This window comes from Diadema antillarum, unplaced genomic scaffold (assembly GCF_040938485.1).
Source record: "Diadema antillarum isolate AM-2024a unplaced genomic scaffold, OU_Dant_1.0 seq00000522_RagTag, whole genome shotgun sequence".
NCBI classification, from domain to species: Eukaryota; Metazoa; Echinodermata; class Echinoidea; order Diadematoida; family Diadematidae; genus Diadema; species Diadema antillarum.
This window is the reverse complement of record NW_027271474.1, coordinates 164,817-181,133: the sequence shown is the minus strand read 5'-3', so window position 1 is coordinate 181,133 and position 16,317 is coordinate 164,817. Positions and strand designations below refer to the sequence as shown.

The following is a 16,317-nucleotide window of genomic DNA, read 5'->3' as shown; positions in this document are numbered from 1 at the left end:
CTTCCCTTCTATGCAGCCATGACTTTTTCTTGTCTTTTCTTTTTTTCGTTGCTGTTGTTACAAAAGCTTCAACACTGCAAACATTGCATACTCGCCATACGACGGTAAATTTGTCTCCATTTTTTTTTTCTTTCCTTCAGAATTTCAAAGGTCTCACTGCAACAGAATGAAACTAGAACGGAAGTAGTTTCACCCGAAAGGAAGCATACTTGCCAATGCTGATTCTACTCAGTTTTTAAGATATCTAAAAAAACAAACAATAACATCTATCTGTTTTTACTAGCTGTTCTATATTTCTTATTTGAAATTTTCCTTGATAATCAATCACACATTGTCGATGGCCTGTCATCTTTCTAGCAAACACAAAATTTATGACTGTGGGAAACAGAGACAATGGGAAAGTCAAGTATTTGATTACTCAAAGCCCATCTCATTAAAAAAAAAAGAAATGAAAAGAAATAAAAGAAACAACAAGTCAAAGAGGAAGAAGAAAAAAGATTATCCCAAAATGTGTTGATAAAGAGTCCAATTCTAAGCCTGCTGAAGGATACGACTGCCTTGGAAAGCCGCCGATTGAAGTCAAGTCTTTTTCGGCTTATTCCTACGTCTGTTGCTATCTCGGAAACTAGAAGAGACAACTGCACACTCTGTGGTTTCTTTTTTCTTACGCTATGCCTAGCCTTACATTTTTTTCCCTACCAAAAATATTCAATTATTCACCAATCATATTGGCAGACCTCAAAAAAAAAAAAACAATAACAACATTGCAGCAGTTTTTATAATCAATACGCAAAACCACAACTCTCAGAATTTGGCAATATCATTCATGCTGTGTCAAACTGTATAATGTGTGTGATTCCCTTCATTTGTTTTATAAGACCTAATTAGCATCCCAAATGACTGGGCATTGCCACGCAAATTGGTTTCATGGGCAATTCCGCAATCTTTTTTTTTTCTTTTTTCTCCATACAAATCACACCAATTTAAAAAAAAAAAAAATCCATTTGACAGCCTTTGAGGCCAAGGCATGATAGAAATGAAGAAAAAAAAAATGCAAACCTGGACAAGTGCTGGAACAATGCAGGAACACAAGTCGATCACTTTTGCACACTTTCTAGAATACCATACCATCATTTCTGTACACGTGGAAGATTAACAAAGAATCTTGGCTATTTTTCTTACATACCAGACTGAAACATACAAACAGGATGTATGTTACAATGAGCTGACCATCAAAAAAAAAAAAAAAAAAAAAATCAATAATGAAAAACAAGAGGAAGAAAAAAAAAGCTGATTTGATCTATGTACAGAATACCCGCTTTCTGCTTGCAAAAGACTCATCGTCCCCTGCATCCATCACACTTTGTGTAAGTCTTGGTATCCGCTGGTGGTAGCAAGTCAAGGCAAACTGCAAAATGCAGTCAAGAGTCATTTTTCCCTTCGCTGGGAGCTCCTGCGAGGCCCTTGGGTCATCTCCCCCCCAGCCACACTCCCCGCCGGCACATTATCAGCCAGACAGACAAGACACCTTGCACGGAATTCCGTCCTCTTTTATATATATCTCTCGATGCACCTCGACAGGCTTCTCAGAGTCATCAAACTGTTTCTTAGCCAAGACAAAGCTTCGGTCAATTTCCTATCACTCCCTACCTCTCTCTCTCTCACTCACTCACTCTCTCTCTCTCTCTCTCTCTCTCTCTCTCTCTTTGACCATCATAGCAAGCATCTTTGCGCTGGGCAGTTGTGAAGCATGGAGGTGACAGCGATATATTATGATCTCTGAGAGTTGCTCTGGGTTTTTTGTTTTTTAACCAAGTCTTGCTCAGGGGTACCACGCATGCAGTTCCCACTGCGCATTCATCTTGGATATCAGCTCCAGTCATCGAAGGGGGGGGGGGGGGGGGGATAAGAAACCTACGAGGGCAGTTTTGAGTCTTAGCACGAAAAGTCGAGGGCTCGTCCCGTGTGACTACACAACAACTGTTCGCTCGCTCGCCCAGGGTGGCACGGGGGTATTCCTGATGATCCAATAAATGACAAACAAATGACAGTCGGTCGTCGAAATTCCCATCATGCAGAGGAGACGGTGGTGAATCAGTGGGGGCGTGAAGGAGGGAAACCAAATGAAAACGAGGAAAGCGGGGATGAACGGATGACCCTCGCTGGTCTGAACTCTGACCCAGGCTTTGACCCCGGTGACATCATCCACGCTGGGTTGGAGTGGTGATGCCTTCCAAGGCCGTTGCACTTCTCTGCGAGGTTTCATCATTTGGAGGGGGCAGAAGGCACGCCGGTTTGACCGGTATCCATTGGCTCCGAGCTCATGACTGGTACAAATCTTGCTGAAGGGATATTCAAAGTGAAAAAGAGTAGAAAGAAAATCAAACCATGGAGGCACGTTGATGTTTGACAGATTCGATCGTGACTTAGAATTTACTATCATGACGTACAGAAGACATATCAGGCTCCTATACAGTATGTCCCCCCAAAAAAATTACAATCATATTTTCACATTGATAACTTCCAATATGATTTAACCGTCTAAATGCAACTTCATGGTCTTAAAATATAACATCTTAGCTATATTATACAGAAAACCCCATTCAATTTGGTTGAGTGGTCAGGGAGATATGCGGATCATTGGAACGCATGTCATATTCCAAGTTAGGCACTTGGATGCTCTTGGAACTGCATAATGTGTGAACACAATGGACAAAACTTGAAGGGAAGGGATTCCTGACATACTCTACAAAACTCCTCATTTCTCTTTGACTACTGAAGCAAATCGGATGGGGTTTTCTGTAAGATGTGGGTAATAAGCTATAGTGTCATACCCTAAAATTGTATTTGGGTTGATTCACTATTTTTAGAGTTATCATTGTGGAGGGTCCCGTTGTAATTTTTTTTTTAGGGCATATGGTAGACAGATGGGAGATGGCACAGAAGAGAATGCTTTCATGAATGGAATCATCACAAGTCACAGACCGGCAAGTATTTTGGCCAAACTGGATGAGAATTAGTAGAAGGCTAGAACTGTACTAATGTCAATCAAACATATTAATGATGGCATCCAATGGGTACCTTGGAATGGACACCCTGATCTGATGACAATGGTGCCACTTACCAACACATTCTTGTTTTACCAACTTTGCCCTATGTTCCTAGCCTTTTGTCAAGGCCCTCTCGCTGTAATGGGCGAGCGAAGCGAGCCCAGCCGAGCGCGCCAGCGCGAGGGCCTTTTGAGATCTGCTTCACACTATTATTATTCATGACACGTGAACCCTTCTGAATACTCATTTTAACGGGTTCCGGTCAACCAATGGATTGGCGCGCTCCCCGAATCCTCAGTCTTGGTGCTGTCATGCCTGTTCGCATGCATCACTGACCACCCGCAGAGGTCTGCCACAGAACTCTACACACTCTGTGTGTGTAGAGTTCTGTGAGGTCTGCGGCGTGCATTCGCTCCTTTCAAATCGGGTTCGAGCAGACAGACACGCTGATTGGTCGACTTTTGCTCCCGAAATCGGGGAGCAAAAGTCGGTAATTCAAAGGGCTAACAAAAGGATGCGAAGCAGATCTCAAAAGGCCCTCGCGCAACCCCACTCAGCTGGGCTCTCTTCACCATACAGCGAGAGGGCCTTGACAAAAGGCTACTTTGTTCCCTGCTACCCTGCTTTTCTTGTCTCTCTTGTCGTTGTACCCTTCCCCTATGGGAACCCAACCCAACCCCGCCCCTCCCCCCTCCTTTAACACGTTGAGGACGAGTCCCGAGTATACTCGGGCAGGCGTCTTTGGAAAATGCGTGTTGTAGCAAAATCAAACCGTCCTCAACGGGTTTAAGTTTGTGTGTCCTTCTTGCATCCCTGAAAGTTACACTGTAGATCCCTTTCATAAGCTGGTAATTTGCAGAGGCAGGTAATTCAGACCTTTCCTCATAATACACAAAACTGGAAACGTCTTTATAATGAAGGAGAATAAATACTAGAGATTTCAGTGGATATATAAAAACCAAACAAATTTGCAACTGTTTTTCTTGGTAAAACAGGGGAGTGTATACTTGAGTGACATGGGGTTAGTTTTTCTTCTTCTTTATTTTTTCTTTTTAACTTTGAGGTGTATCATCGTAAGATTTCATACAAAATGTTGAGAGACATTATTTTTCACCTAAGCAAATTTTTCACAAAAGGGATATATGACCTTAAAGTTGATTATAATCATAGACACTTTAGAAAAACACTGTACTCACATTCCTGGTTCATCAGCCCGTCTTCGGAGGACACACTCTGAATCATACCTGCACCATGGAAACAATCAAAAGAAAAAAAAAAGGTGGAGGAACAAACAGAGAGAGGAAGGTTAGTTATCATCGTTATAAACTCACAATAGCAGCCAAACATATTAAGGTTGTATTGACACACACCAGTATTCATATTGCACATGCAATATCATTCATATTGCCCGTGCAATATCATTCATATTGCCCGTGCAATATCATTCATATTGCCCGTGCAATATCATTCAAATTGCCTACACACAGACACAGACTCATGAAGACCTGTGTGTCTGATACTGAAGGCAGTGTACGGACTAAACATGTTTCTCTGTAGAGATAGGGGGTTGCAAGATACTAGCGGACGTGAAAAAGAATTTGAAGAACAGATTTCGTCACTTGTGATATCTTATTGGCTGCGACTTATGACCACAAAAAAAAAAAAAAGAGGAGAAAGTATTGAATTATCGAGGACAGTTTGGTGTGAGTTGTGAAGAAAAGTACATGGATTATGGTGGAATAGGAAAGAAAAGTCCCTTCACACTCCATCTCCTCTTGATTGATGGTTCTAACATTTTGAGTATTCTTTGACTGATAGAAACAAATTTCAGCTATCAAGGTGGTCTAGAAGCCACACACGTTGAATCCTCACCGGCCAATCTGTGCACAATGAAAGGTGAGTCAATTATATCAATTTGTATTCCTCAAGGTAGATACAAAACATGAAATTACATTTCATTTCATTTCATTTCATTTCATATTAAGGAATGGAGTAATATGAAAAGAAAAGATTTAATCACCAAGCTGAATATTGCTATGAGTGTAGAACTATGCTCGTGAGGGAAGAAGAAATACATTCCAAGAACAATGTGAATCGACATGTATCACTTCATCTCATCAATCAATTTTGGTAATACACCATATCTCTAGCACTATGGTCATTCTTAACTTGTGAAAATACATTTTATGACAAATAACACTTCTAAATCTAATGCAATCCTGGTAAGTCACATTTTTTTTTTTTAATACAGCCAACAGCAACAAACTGGCCAATGACTGCATGTGGCAAAGATCACAGTTCTTCCTTCTCAATATCCACCTTGCAGCAAATGGCCACCAGTTGACAGTTATTTGCAGACATCATCAAGGAAAGTTGAATCCAGCCAAAGGAATGTAGATAGAAAGTTCTTGTTAAATATGAAATTGAATTGATGACGAATGTCTTGTGATCTGTGATTTTATTTTTGTTTAATGTGTTCACTGTGTTTATGTGTAAGGCTTGAAACAAAATGAATTTCATAATGGGCAATAAACGATTGAAATTGAATTGAACTGAATTGCTGGAGCCTAATTTAATGCACCTGTAAAAATAGCACATTCCACATTCATGGCATTACAACGGAACGCTTACACCCACACACTTTGTTCACTACAGATGCAGAAGGGAGTTAACTGTTCAATGTTGGTGCTGGAGTCGAAACCGTCTGCATTTCCAAAGTCTCCCAAGGCAGGTTTCAATCACCACCGATGCTGATCATGATGACAAGTCATCTCACAAGTTTCATGTCCTTTAAATTGGTTGACAAGCACATACAGCAGTTTCAGAGGAGAGAGTGTGGATTAATGTGAAATGAAATCTTACGCTTCATGCACTGCAGTGGAAACATACACGTGGTTATCAGAGTACTTTCGTGTTTTCCCTTTTTCAAGGAATATGCAGGCATGCAGGTATCAGTAACATTGCATCATTGGCCAGACACAGAGGCTTCTTTCCAGAAGTCCTCACAGTGATGCCACACTCAAGAGAGATGACTGCTGCACACTCCATGGATGACAGCTATACTATTGAATTTTTTGTCTGGTTTCCTAGGTTCTATGTACTTCACCTACACACACCACTTGTGATGGAATTGAAAGGTATTTGAATATGATCTACTGCAACACTCCTCAACTGTTTTTTGACCCAAGGCCCACTTTGAGTCCGGAGGCCCAGTTAGACAGAATACAAATATTCTCATTTATTACTTCTTCTTTTTTTTTTTTTTTTTTTTGGGGGGGGGGGGGGGGGGCAACATCGTGGCCCAATTGAGAGAGAGCTTTGCAGCCTACTTATTGAGAAGCCAGATCTACTGTGTGTGCGTTATGTGTATCACTGTCATGTGCATGGCCATCTGCTTAGCATTGCTCCCTGGAGCTGGATGGGAGCAAAGTTAATGACAGGTGTAACTTTCCAAGGAACCACATGAGGCCCGACCAATAAAGAAGAAAATAAACAACAAAAACAGAGAAATAAACCGAAACAAGAAGAAGGTACGGACAGGTCTGTGTTTTCAGTGCATTGAATAAAGTGTGCACTTAATACTGTATACGCCATATATTTCGCGAGTCTAACTTTTCGCGAATCGGGCATTCCCGGCGATTTCGCGAGTGGTTAAATTCGCGATCGTGGAGTCCTGTACTGAACAGAGAAATGTACATGCGTACGTAACATTCACATCGGGGATCAGAGTCAACATTTTTACATGTCTTTAATTTCGCAAATAGCACCCGACTCACGAAATTCGCGAAAATAAACACCTCGCGAAATATTCGGGGTATACAGTATGTCACGCTACAAGGGTACTGCCCTCTTTGAAGTGCGCCCGGAGAGTTGCCAGATTCTCAATGCAATATCAGCTCACAGTAAGTCCATCATCTTGTGAACATCATGTTTGCTTGGACATCTTCAGGGACATTCTAAGGCATCTTTTTTCTCTCTCTGATTCTGTCTTTCTCTTCAGAAAATGGTCTATATCAAAATGATTCTTGCACTGCTAGTGGCTAGAGAAAGCGACGGCAGGTCGTAACAAAATTGTTCATCCTTCCATACCAAACTCAGCGGCAAATATGCAGAAAATCTTTCAGATCAAACAGATATCACGCAGTGACACTTTTGGGGAGGTTGCTGAAGAAGTACATCCTCTATACCAGCTGAAAAACTGAGAGGTGCAAGGGAATGTCCACTGGGGCTGAATTAGTAGGGCCACGCATCCTTCCTGGCAGGGAAAAACCAAGGGTTGAAGGGTCACAGAGGGGGGCCAGAGAGGTCAAGGGGGTCAGGCAGACACCAAACAGCCTTTCAGAGTGGCTGTTCATCCGAATTTTTGTATCTACACACACAAACGCACAAACTCACACAAGCACAAGACACTTCTAGGCGAACACTCCAAGGTGTGTCCTTAAATCCCCTCTCTGGGTCCTTCAGGGTATGGCAGATGGCCCCGGTGGTCAGCTGGGCCATTGGTCAGCTGGGTCGGTGTCACACCAACTGCTACCGGTAAAGATCATCTCCAAAATTTTCTGCCCATTCCACTATTAGGAGTGGTACTCATGTTAAACACTTTCAGTGCATGTCTGCAGTCTGGTTCTACCAGACTACTCTTCATTTCTCATTCCAGTAACTTCCAGATCCCTCCCCCTCCCCTGTTACAAGCCTGATGCTGCATGTTGATCTTGCTGTGTCTTGTTATGTTCTCAAGTGGTATCAAAATAGCAGTTCTTAACTGTGATAACCATAGAGACTACAGGGAGGACACTGAACAACACTGATTCACATCGACATTCACAGGAACAGCCAGCACGGTACAAAGCATGAAAAATAGAAGAAGAAACTTAAAAAAAAAAAGAAACAACTATAATATATAAAAAAGGGGGAGGATACACGGGCAGAAGAAGGGCTAGGTATACCGACTGCAGATTGCGAACTTATTGACTCACTTTTGCGGCCTGCGATTATCACTGAATCGTCATACCTGACGACTCAGCTTCCAACAGAATCTGCAAAACTTCTTGGGCAGCAACTATGGGTGAGTTAAAACAGTCAGGGTAAGTAACCAAAAAAAAAAAAAAAAAGGAAAAAAAAAAAGAGACAGACAGACAGACATACATACAAACATACAGACAGAGAGACAGACACACAAACACACACATACATACATGGCAGATGTGACAGAAGAGAATTTTGGACCATCATCGCAGGACAGGTAAAACAAGAATACACAGAGAAATCATAGTAGTAGGGGTTAAAGGTCGTGTGGTGACCCCCCCAAAACGGCATGCAGCAACACTACCCCTACGTCTTGCTTCACTCTCACCATTCTTTTGTTATTTCCCTATTTGAGGCTACCATACACTCAAGGCCAATCCTGTTAAGCATGCGTCTAGTCTACAGGTTGCTGTTTGCCTGTGATAGCGCAATCGTCCAGTTTATCAATTTGTGCGTGCATGTTCCCACGACCATTCCTGGATGGGAGACAGCAAGGCTGGGGGGCAAATCCCAAGTGACTCAGAGTCAAAGTCGTAATTCTGTCCTCTCTGAATATTTTTGTGGTTGCAGCTTGCCGTGGTAAATGTTTTTACTTGTTTGCACACAGAGTACCAGTGAGGCAATGCTTAAGGAATTTGCAAAATTGTTGTAGTGAATCTCATCGAAATGCAACAAAGTTTGTCCTCACATCATTACCACTTGCTCGGCTCAACCTAGCCGACATTTGGATTTGATGGAAAGTGTCCCCTTCGACGGACAAAAGATAAACTGGATAGATTGCCCGATCACTGCCGATCCCTCCCAACTGGAGCCGACTGACAGGCTCAGGGACACCCCTACTCACCCGACATCAAGGAATAGTCCGAGCTCTCATCCAGTGAGATGAGCGGTGCAGTCCATCGTGGGATGGGGGTGGATCGCGGTGTGGTGCGGGGTGTAGCAACAGGCGAGGCCAGGAGGGACATGGAGGTGGGGCTGATGTTCACGGGACTTATATTTGGGTAGGACAGAATCTGCAGGGACAAATATGAAAAAAACAACAACACAGATATCTTGATTTTGTTGTGTGAACACATTGAGAATATCTCTTCACTTTAACAACATATGCAAAGCTTCAATATCTGAATTTTCATGCCCTCGCATGGGAGTGCAAAGAAAGGGGCACACTCATTTTAATGATTGTAATTTCCAAGCTCTGAAGAGGGTTCCATGACATTTGTTCCTGCAGCAAACATAAATTCTACCCACAAACACAACCCTAACCCTAATCCTAATCCTAATCCTAATCCTCACATCAAACTAAACCTAACCGTAAATCCCTGGAGAAAATAAGACTGTAGCAATCGTCGCAGGAGCAAATGCAGTGTCACCCTGTAGAGGCCTTTGCCCGTTTGGCTTTATCTTATGACTTTTGGAGTGAATATCTTGACAGGTGATTTTTCTATTCTATTCATATCCTCCTATCTTTATCTCTGGTCTTCATTCATCAAGGCTGATGGCTGATGGCACACCATCCTCCATCATTTTTTCATCGAAGATAAAGGTCATATTGAGTAAAAAAACACAAACAAAAACAAAACAGAAAGTCTAATTGTTCAGCAGGTGTGATGATGGAAAGTGGTCAAAGATATGGTGGGGAAAAAAAAAAAATCACCAATATCGATTCCTGACAGGGAATGTAATCAGACATTATACACATGTAGCTGAAACTGTGATAACTTGGGGGCAGTTTGTTCATCTGTTGCCCATTGGGTCCAGTGATGACGTCAATGTGTATTGGCTGCCTGCGAATCCATCTCCCACATAATGAGCAGAAACACAAGAAAATGCTGATTATTTGTGGTAACTTTGGAGGTAGCATGAAGGGTGGTTCATGACATTTGGCACCTAACACACTAGGGAATCATCTCATACAAGAGACAACTGACATGGAAAAGTGTGGGAAAATTTAAAAGAAAAAGCCAATGAAAGGGAATGGTGCTGTATCAATCCTCACCTGCTGCTGCGTGTGGACAAACGAGTTCTCCGGCCGTCCGAGCACAGTGAAGGGGCTTGTCATGATGCTCCGACTGGCCGGCGGCGTGGTGGGCCCACTGGACGCTGCGGACAGGATGCTGCCCGTTGAGGTGATGGAAGGCAGGTTGAGTGGTGCTGCACTTGTTGCTGTCAGAGGAGGGGGAGTGGGCAAAGAGATCGGGCTCAAATTAGAGTTACTTTACTTGATGTTACTATTTAACCATGGTAAAAAGCTTACCATCAGCTATAAGCTGTTTTTCAGCAAGGCCGCAAAATCATAATACATAATATACAACGAAGAAATCATTGAATGAAGAGAATGGGATTTAAAACATATAAATAATCAACACAAATGCAAAAAAAAAAAAAAACACAATAGAGAAAGAAATTTATTCATCTTCATTACTAATTTGTGTGACAAACTGAAGCTTGATTCATTGCTATCATCAGGAGGGTGTGGCATGTGCAAAAACTACAAGGAATACCGCCATCTCAAAGGCAACAATGTAAATGGAAAAGTGAACACATGCTTTTGGTCAGGCAAGTCAATACTGCATAAAAGACTTCTACTTCATAGGTCTGTCTGTATCCTTGTCTTCCTCCTATGCCTCTTCGAGAGGTCATCAACTTGCAAGGAAATCAAGAAATTATCTGCCTTGGCCTAGATCTACCCCACCCACCCATCCATCCAATACCAAATATTTAGAAAGGGGTGTCGGCTTGTTAGTTCTGTTACCCCCAAACTTTAAGAGCACCAAACAAATGTACTCTCTTTTAAAGACTCAGTGTCTGCGCTCCTCCTTCCGGACCCTCGCCTTCCATCCCTCTGATAGGGTTATCATCTGGAACATTCTGTCTTACCATGGTGGTATGAGACAACAAACAAAACTTGAACAAAACAGAGCACCTCTTACAAAGATTGGTGTGCAATCTCCCTCCTTTGAGCGAGACGGAAAACATTGTGACGATAACCTCCCATCAACTCGTTTTTTTCGCTAAGATTTCGGGTCTTGTCTCTGCCTTTGTAAACTTATTAGCCTCCTTATCAGCATGACCGAAAAAGTAAGGGCATCAACCTGTGTATTTCCCTCACCCATCCCCCCCCCCCCCAAATGAAACACATGTCTCACACAGTATCTTATGGATGAACTCATCTTACTTTCACTCTATGTTTGGAACGAGAATTGTCACGAGCTTAAAGGGCAAAGTAGGATGCTCATTCATGCTATCTCACATCATGTTCTCATGACCCAGAACGGCTATCAGGGAGTCATTTCATAAAGACGATCGCAATCATCACTGCCAGTTTACCACCTGTTACAGTTAATGAGGCAGCAGTAAGTAAACTATTAAAACAATCAGCTGCGAGAATTTAAATTGTTGTCATGGTAACAGCAATTGTGGCGAATCTACCTGCAGCAACTTCAGACACTTAAATGAAACAAATCGGGGATCAGCAAGCTTGTTCCAGCCAAATTTGCTGCAAGCCCTTCTCTCAGCATTGTATTTTTTGTTTTGTTTTGTCTTTTTTCTTGAGTACAATTTGGAAATGGCTGAGCAGTCTCTGGGCATATCAACTACTGCGTACTGTCTGGTTTGGCTCAGGACAGACGAAACCACTCCTAACCTTAAAATTGAATCTGGCCATGGTCAGGAAGACAACTTCATATAAATCATTTATCTCCCGCCCACGGCACTGTTACCTCATACCCAACCAGATTTTGTGAGCTCTGATTTACATCTACTGTCAACCAAATCCCACCCACCCCTCCCCCCCCCCCCCCCCAAAAAAAAAGAAAGAACCGAGGCTATACAATGGTAGCAGAAGAGAGCAGAGAAAGAGGAAGGGGTAGGGAGGAATAAGTTTTGTGTTCTGGCTCATACACATCCAATCATGAATGCTTTGAATAGCACCTTCAAATCAAAGCAATCGTTTTCTTGAGAGTATAATCTGGCTTGAAGCAAGTCAGGTTGAGCACACTTTGAAGGGCGACTTTGACCTCAACCAAGCCAAAGCTGGAAGATCTCTCGGGGGAAATCTCCTTGAATTATGCTTGGCTTAGAAACATGAGAAGTCTAAAGGGCAGCTTGAGTGTATCATCTGCCCAACAGTCATGACACCGCCTTTTGATGACAACCCGATTTTGCCTTTTTGTTGGGGTTCACTTTTGAGGGGATCCTTTTGTGTGTGTTCAACGTCAGTCACCACATGCAACGGGGAATAATTATCTCATGACTGTTGCCGGGGGGAATCACCCTTACCCATGACGCCGTTGGAAACAGCTGTTGTGCAGTTGTTGCCCGAGAGCGTGCCCATCTGTCCGATGGACGTCGCCAGTGCGACGGGCCGAGCGACGGGAGGCGGTGGGGGAGGAGGAAGCATGGCGGTGGGGATGAAGCCTGCGATCTTGGTAGGGCTGTTGGCGTTGCCGACTGCTGCCCCCGTCTTCACCTGTTTGGGAGGAGGGGATGGGGGAGAGACGGAATCCATTCATTGTTGATTCAAATCAAATTGATCGTGACTCCAGCTCTGCTAGTCTGCACACACCTGTTTTAAATCATATCTGTTACTATCTCAAGCATCATATGTATATCACATTATCATTGTAAAGAAATTTATCCATTTGTTTAAAAAAAAGGCAATGTCATTTCCCATGATATACAAGTTTATTTATACTCCAACACAATCTCGTATACATGTACAAATGTATGAAGACGATTTATCGCAACTCTCCAATACGACTCCATCAAACTATTTACAGTTGTACATCATGAAGAGTTTCATAAGAATCATTCTCATGTGATCACTACCACTATCTTAAACACAAACATCACTTAAATGATACCGGGTCCACTGTTTCAATATTATTAAACCATCGGCCGCGCACATACATGCACTTAAGGTATAGCCTAATTGTATTGCAACTGGGTGCATGCATGGGCCAGTGATACGTTGCTCTACTTTTATGTTGATTTCATCGGGTGATGAATCGAGTCAATCTGGTAACAGATATCACAAATGCCGCCGTTTGTGGAGTCAGAAGGGGTTTTTGGGGTTTTTTTTTTTTGGTTTTTTTTAGAAAATGGCTGTAATTCAAAGTATATATCTTTATGACTGGTGTATCTGTCATGATTAGAGAGAACAAAGTCCTAGCCAAGAGGTATGCTTGAACTCTTTATGTGCCACGTTTGTATGCCCGACTCAGTTGACGGTGTGCCAACTTCGCATATTCTGCTCAAACGCACAAACCCCCCCAAACCGATCGATAAATCGCCAAATGAAACAGTACATTGAAAGCGTTTCTCGCGATTCCATTCCTCTCACACGTAATTTGTATTTTATGTGGTGAATGACCAGCAAGCGGTGTTCCCTACCGGATTCTGCGTTGAAATTCTAGGTTTCTGTCACCCTTTTGTGTGCAGAAGTCATGCCTTTACAATAAATGTATCTCTTAGTCATTTGAAAGAAAAACAACATAGATTTGTCATACAGTTTACATCAAGGCGAAGCCTGGCATTTTCTGTACAACATTGCTCACTACATGTCCAGCTTAACAGAAATCTATACAAGTTACACAAATTTGAAAAATAGAATGTTTTCCCAAAACATGATGATGTTGCTGTGTCAGAATAATGTGGCATGCAGGGGGTTTACACCCATGGCACTTAAAGAGATAAATCATCTTGAACACCAACACCTCCCATCTCCATCTCATCGCCATCGTACCTGATGATTGGCCGCATCTTGGTGACTGACCAGCTGGACATACTCTGACAGCTGGGGGTTGTCCTGGGTGGACGCTGAATGAACTCTAAGCTGGTTCTGGTAGTAACTGGACGACGCCGGGCCGGGCGAGGGCGCCATGCTGCCATACGACAGGTTCGGTTGGCCAACTGTGACAGAAACAGGAAGAAGACTTTGTTGAATACACAACATGGGTCTACCTTGGGCCACAGTGCTACAAAGTCTTTGCTTACACATGAATATCTTCTCATTATCCTGTTCTACTTTGCTCAAAATGTTCACGTTTGTGTGTTTTTGTTGTTTTTGTTTTTGTTTAATTAACAGTCTCGGTAGTATGCACCTAATAATCCAACAGCTATCAAGTCAATGACACTTTGGACATCATGCAAGAGTGAGAAACATGAGCAGCAACACAAACAAGAATAATGCGCATGTCATCTTTGATTATGTATTAGGCACATAAAAGGCATCCACCCACTACCAACAGGAATCGGGCGTGTCTTGTATGTGTATCTGGATACATGGAAGATAATCATTCCCTAGGAGGCATAAAGTTAATAGGTCAACAAGATAAAAACAAACAAACAAACAAACACCCCCTCCCACTTGCCCAAAGCTCCTTTTATTATATGACTTTGCAACGAACAAAAAGGGGGTTATACAATGTATATTTAGCATATCAACAAGTCCTAAGGATGTATCACTTTCGGAGGTTAAAAATCACTTTCACCCCTACGACAAACCCCCCTCCTCCTCCCAGTTTCAACCCTAATCCCGATTGCTCTTGAACTTCTCCTCACTCCCTCTACGACTTCCGATGCGAGATCCACGGTGTCTGTGCCACGTATCCCATAATCCCCCAAACTTCCCCCATACGCACACACAGGAAGGAATATCACACGACACAGGCACGTGGAAATGAAGGAGGGATGAATTTTTTTCTTTCCCCTACCCCCTCTTTTTCTCTGTCGCCCCCGAAACAAGCTACCTCAAAAGCACTGTGATACGGCCGCAGTTGATTCTGCGGGTTAACGGGTGAGCTTAGAGCGCTTCTGGTCGGTAAGGTATAAACGGCGCTAATCCCCAGCGATGGATTGAATAACTAGGTTGGGCTTTGGGAAAGCCGTGCGGTTTTCCTCAACCCATGACACGCAAACAGCTCTGAACTTTGCTGACGCGAGAGAACTTTGCTTTGCACTTTTCTGCCCCCTTGTAATACCCTCTGCACAGCAAATTAACAGACCCCACGCAGTGCAAGTGATCTTATTACCATGCATTAACCAGGACTGAAGAACTCATTTCACTGCCTGTACAAAATGTGACAATTTAAATTTTCCAAAAGCATTAGCTGGATAAATCTTGAATTGTATTGCTTTTGAACAATTGTCACCAACAAATGTCACCAACAAAACCCTGTTTGGAATGTGTGAGGAGAGCATATAAAAAGGGCAATTAAAGCTTTCAAATGGCAAAAATTTGAGCAATCCGGACTCGATGCATAAAATTGAGAGCATAGTTTACTTGCTTATTCCAAAACAAAAGAAAGCAAAACAAAATGCACATTTGAAACCTGGCAGGAAAATTCTGCTTGGCCAATCACAATTGTATTGCCTGATGATGAACAAAATGCAGCTGATTCTAGTAGGGGGCAGTGAATTTGACATCCTACATCAATAGCCAGCTAATACAACATAGTGTACTTGATACTACAAGTGTAATAAATGCAGCATCCCTCTCAAACATGACACAAAGGTGAGGCACTGCCCCTCCTAAAAATCTAACAAAAATTAGTCCCATTAAGATCCCAAAGACAATCTTTACAAGTTTTCTTCTTTTTTTTTCCAATTTGTGTTGTTAATAGACAAGGCTAAGATTGGAACTAATTTTCACCAACCCCCCCCCCAAGAAAAAACTAAAATAATGATATCATTTCTAAGAGAAATAAAAGAGCATCAAGTTTTGTTGATTGTTTGTTACTTTTTTCTCCATGGTTCAAGGTCATGACTGACTGTAACTGGGGTCAGGCATTTTGATAACCCAAATAGAAAACAAGATACGACAATATGTGGGACTACACTGAGATATGTGTGTCTGAGAGAAATCTCCTGTAACACCTGTTGGATAGGAAAACTCTTCACCACTATAAAAGAGCAGATAGTGGGAGATACCAATGGCATTTTAAATCTGTCAAAATATGTCAGGATGCCAAAATTTTTCCGTGGGACTCGAACCAGAAATGTGGACGCCTGCACAACCTGAGGAAAATGACCCCGCCTCACCTGACAGGTATATTTCTAGCATTTAACCTCTTATGCTACTCAAATGATTTTATTTTTCAAGTACATCGAGGAAGAAAACCAAAACCACCAAATAAACGAAAAAGACCCAAGATTTGACATTATTCTCTCAGCGATGCAGTCCGGCAACTTTGAACTTGATGCACATACATCTTTCTGCCATGTCTGATTCCGATGGGTTGAC

General features: G+C 42.4%; 1 protein-coding gene across 1 annotated transcript in view; it reads right to left on the bottom strand.

The window, feature by feature from the left end:
- Nucleotides 1-245: 245 nt before the first annotated feature.
- Nucleotides 246-16,317, bottom strand: part of LOC139734291 (nuclear factor 1 A-type-like) — a 91,875-nt gene continuing 75,803 nt past the window's right edge. The window contains exons 7-12 of the mRNA XM_071645085.1: nt 13,819-13,985; nt 12,354-12,543; nt 10,072-10,238; nt 8,920-9,088; nt 4,247-4,294; nt 246-2,342 (exon numbers count right to left, since the gene is read on the bottom strand). Of these exons, the coding sequence (XP_071501186.1) occupies nt 2,266-2,342; nt 4,247-4,294; nt 8,920-9,088; nt 10,072-10,238; nt 12,354-12,543; nt 13,819-13,985 (818 nt within the window). The 3' untranslated portion in view covers nt 246-2,265. The remainder of the gene's footprint in view (nt 2,343-4,246; nt 4,295-8,919; nt 9,089-10,071; nt 10,239-12,353; nt 12,544-13,818; nt 13,986-16,317) is intronic.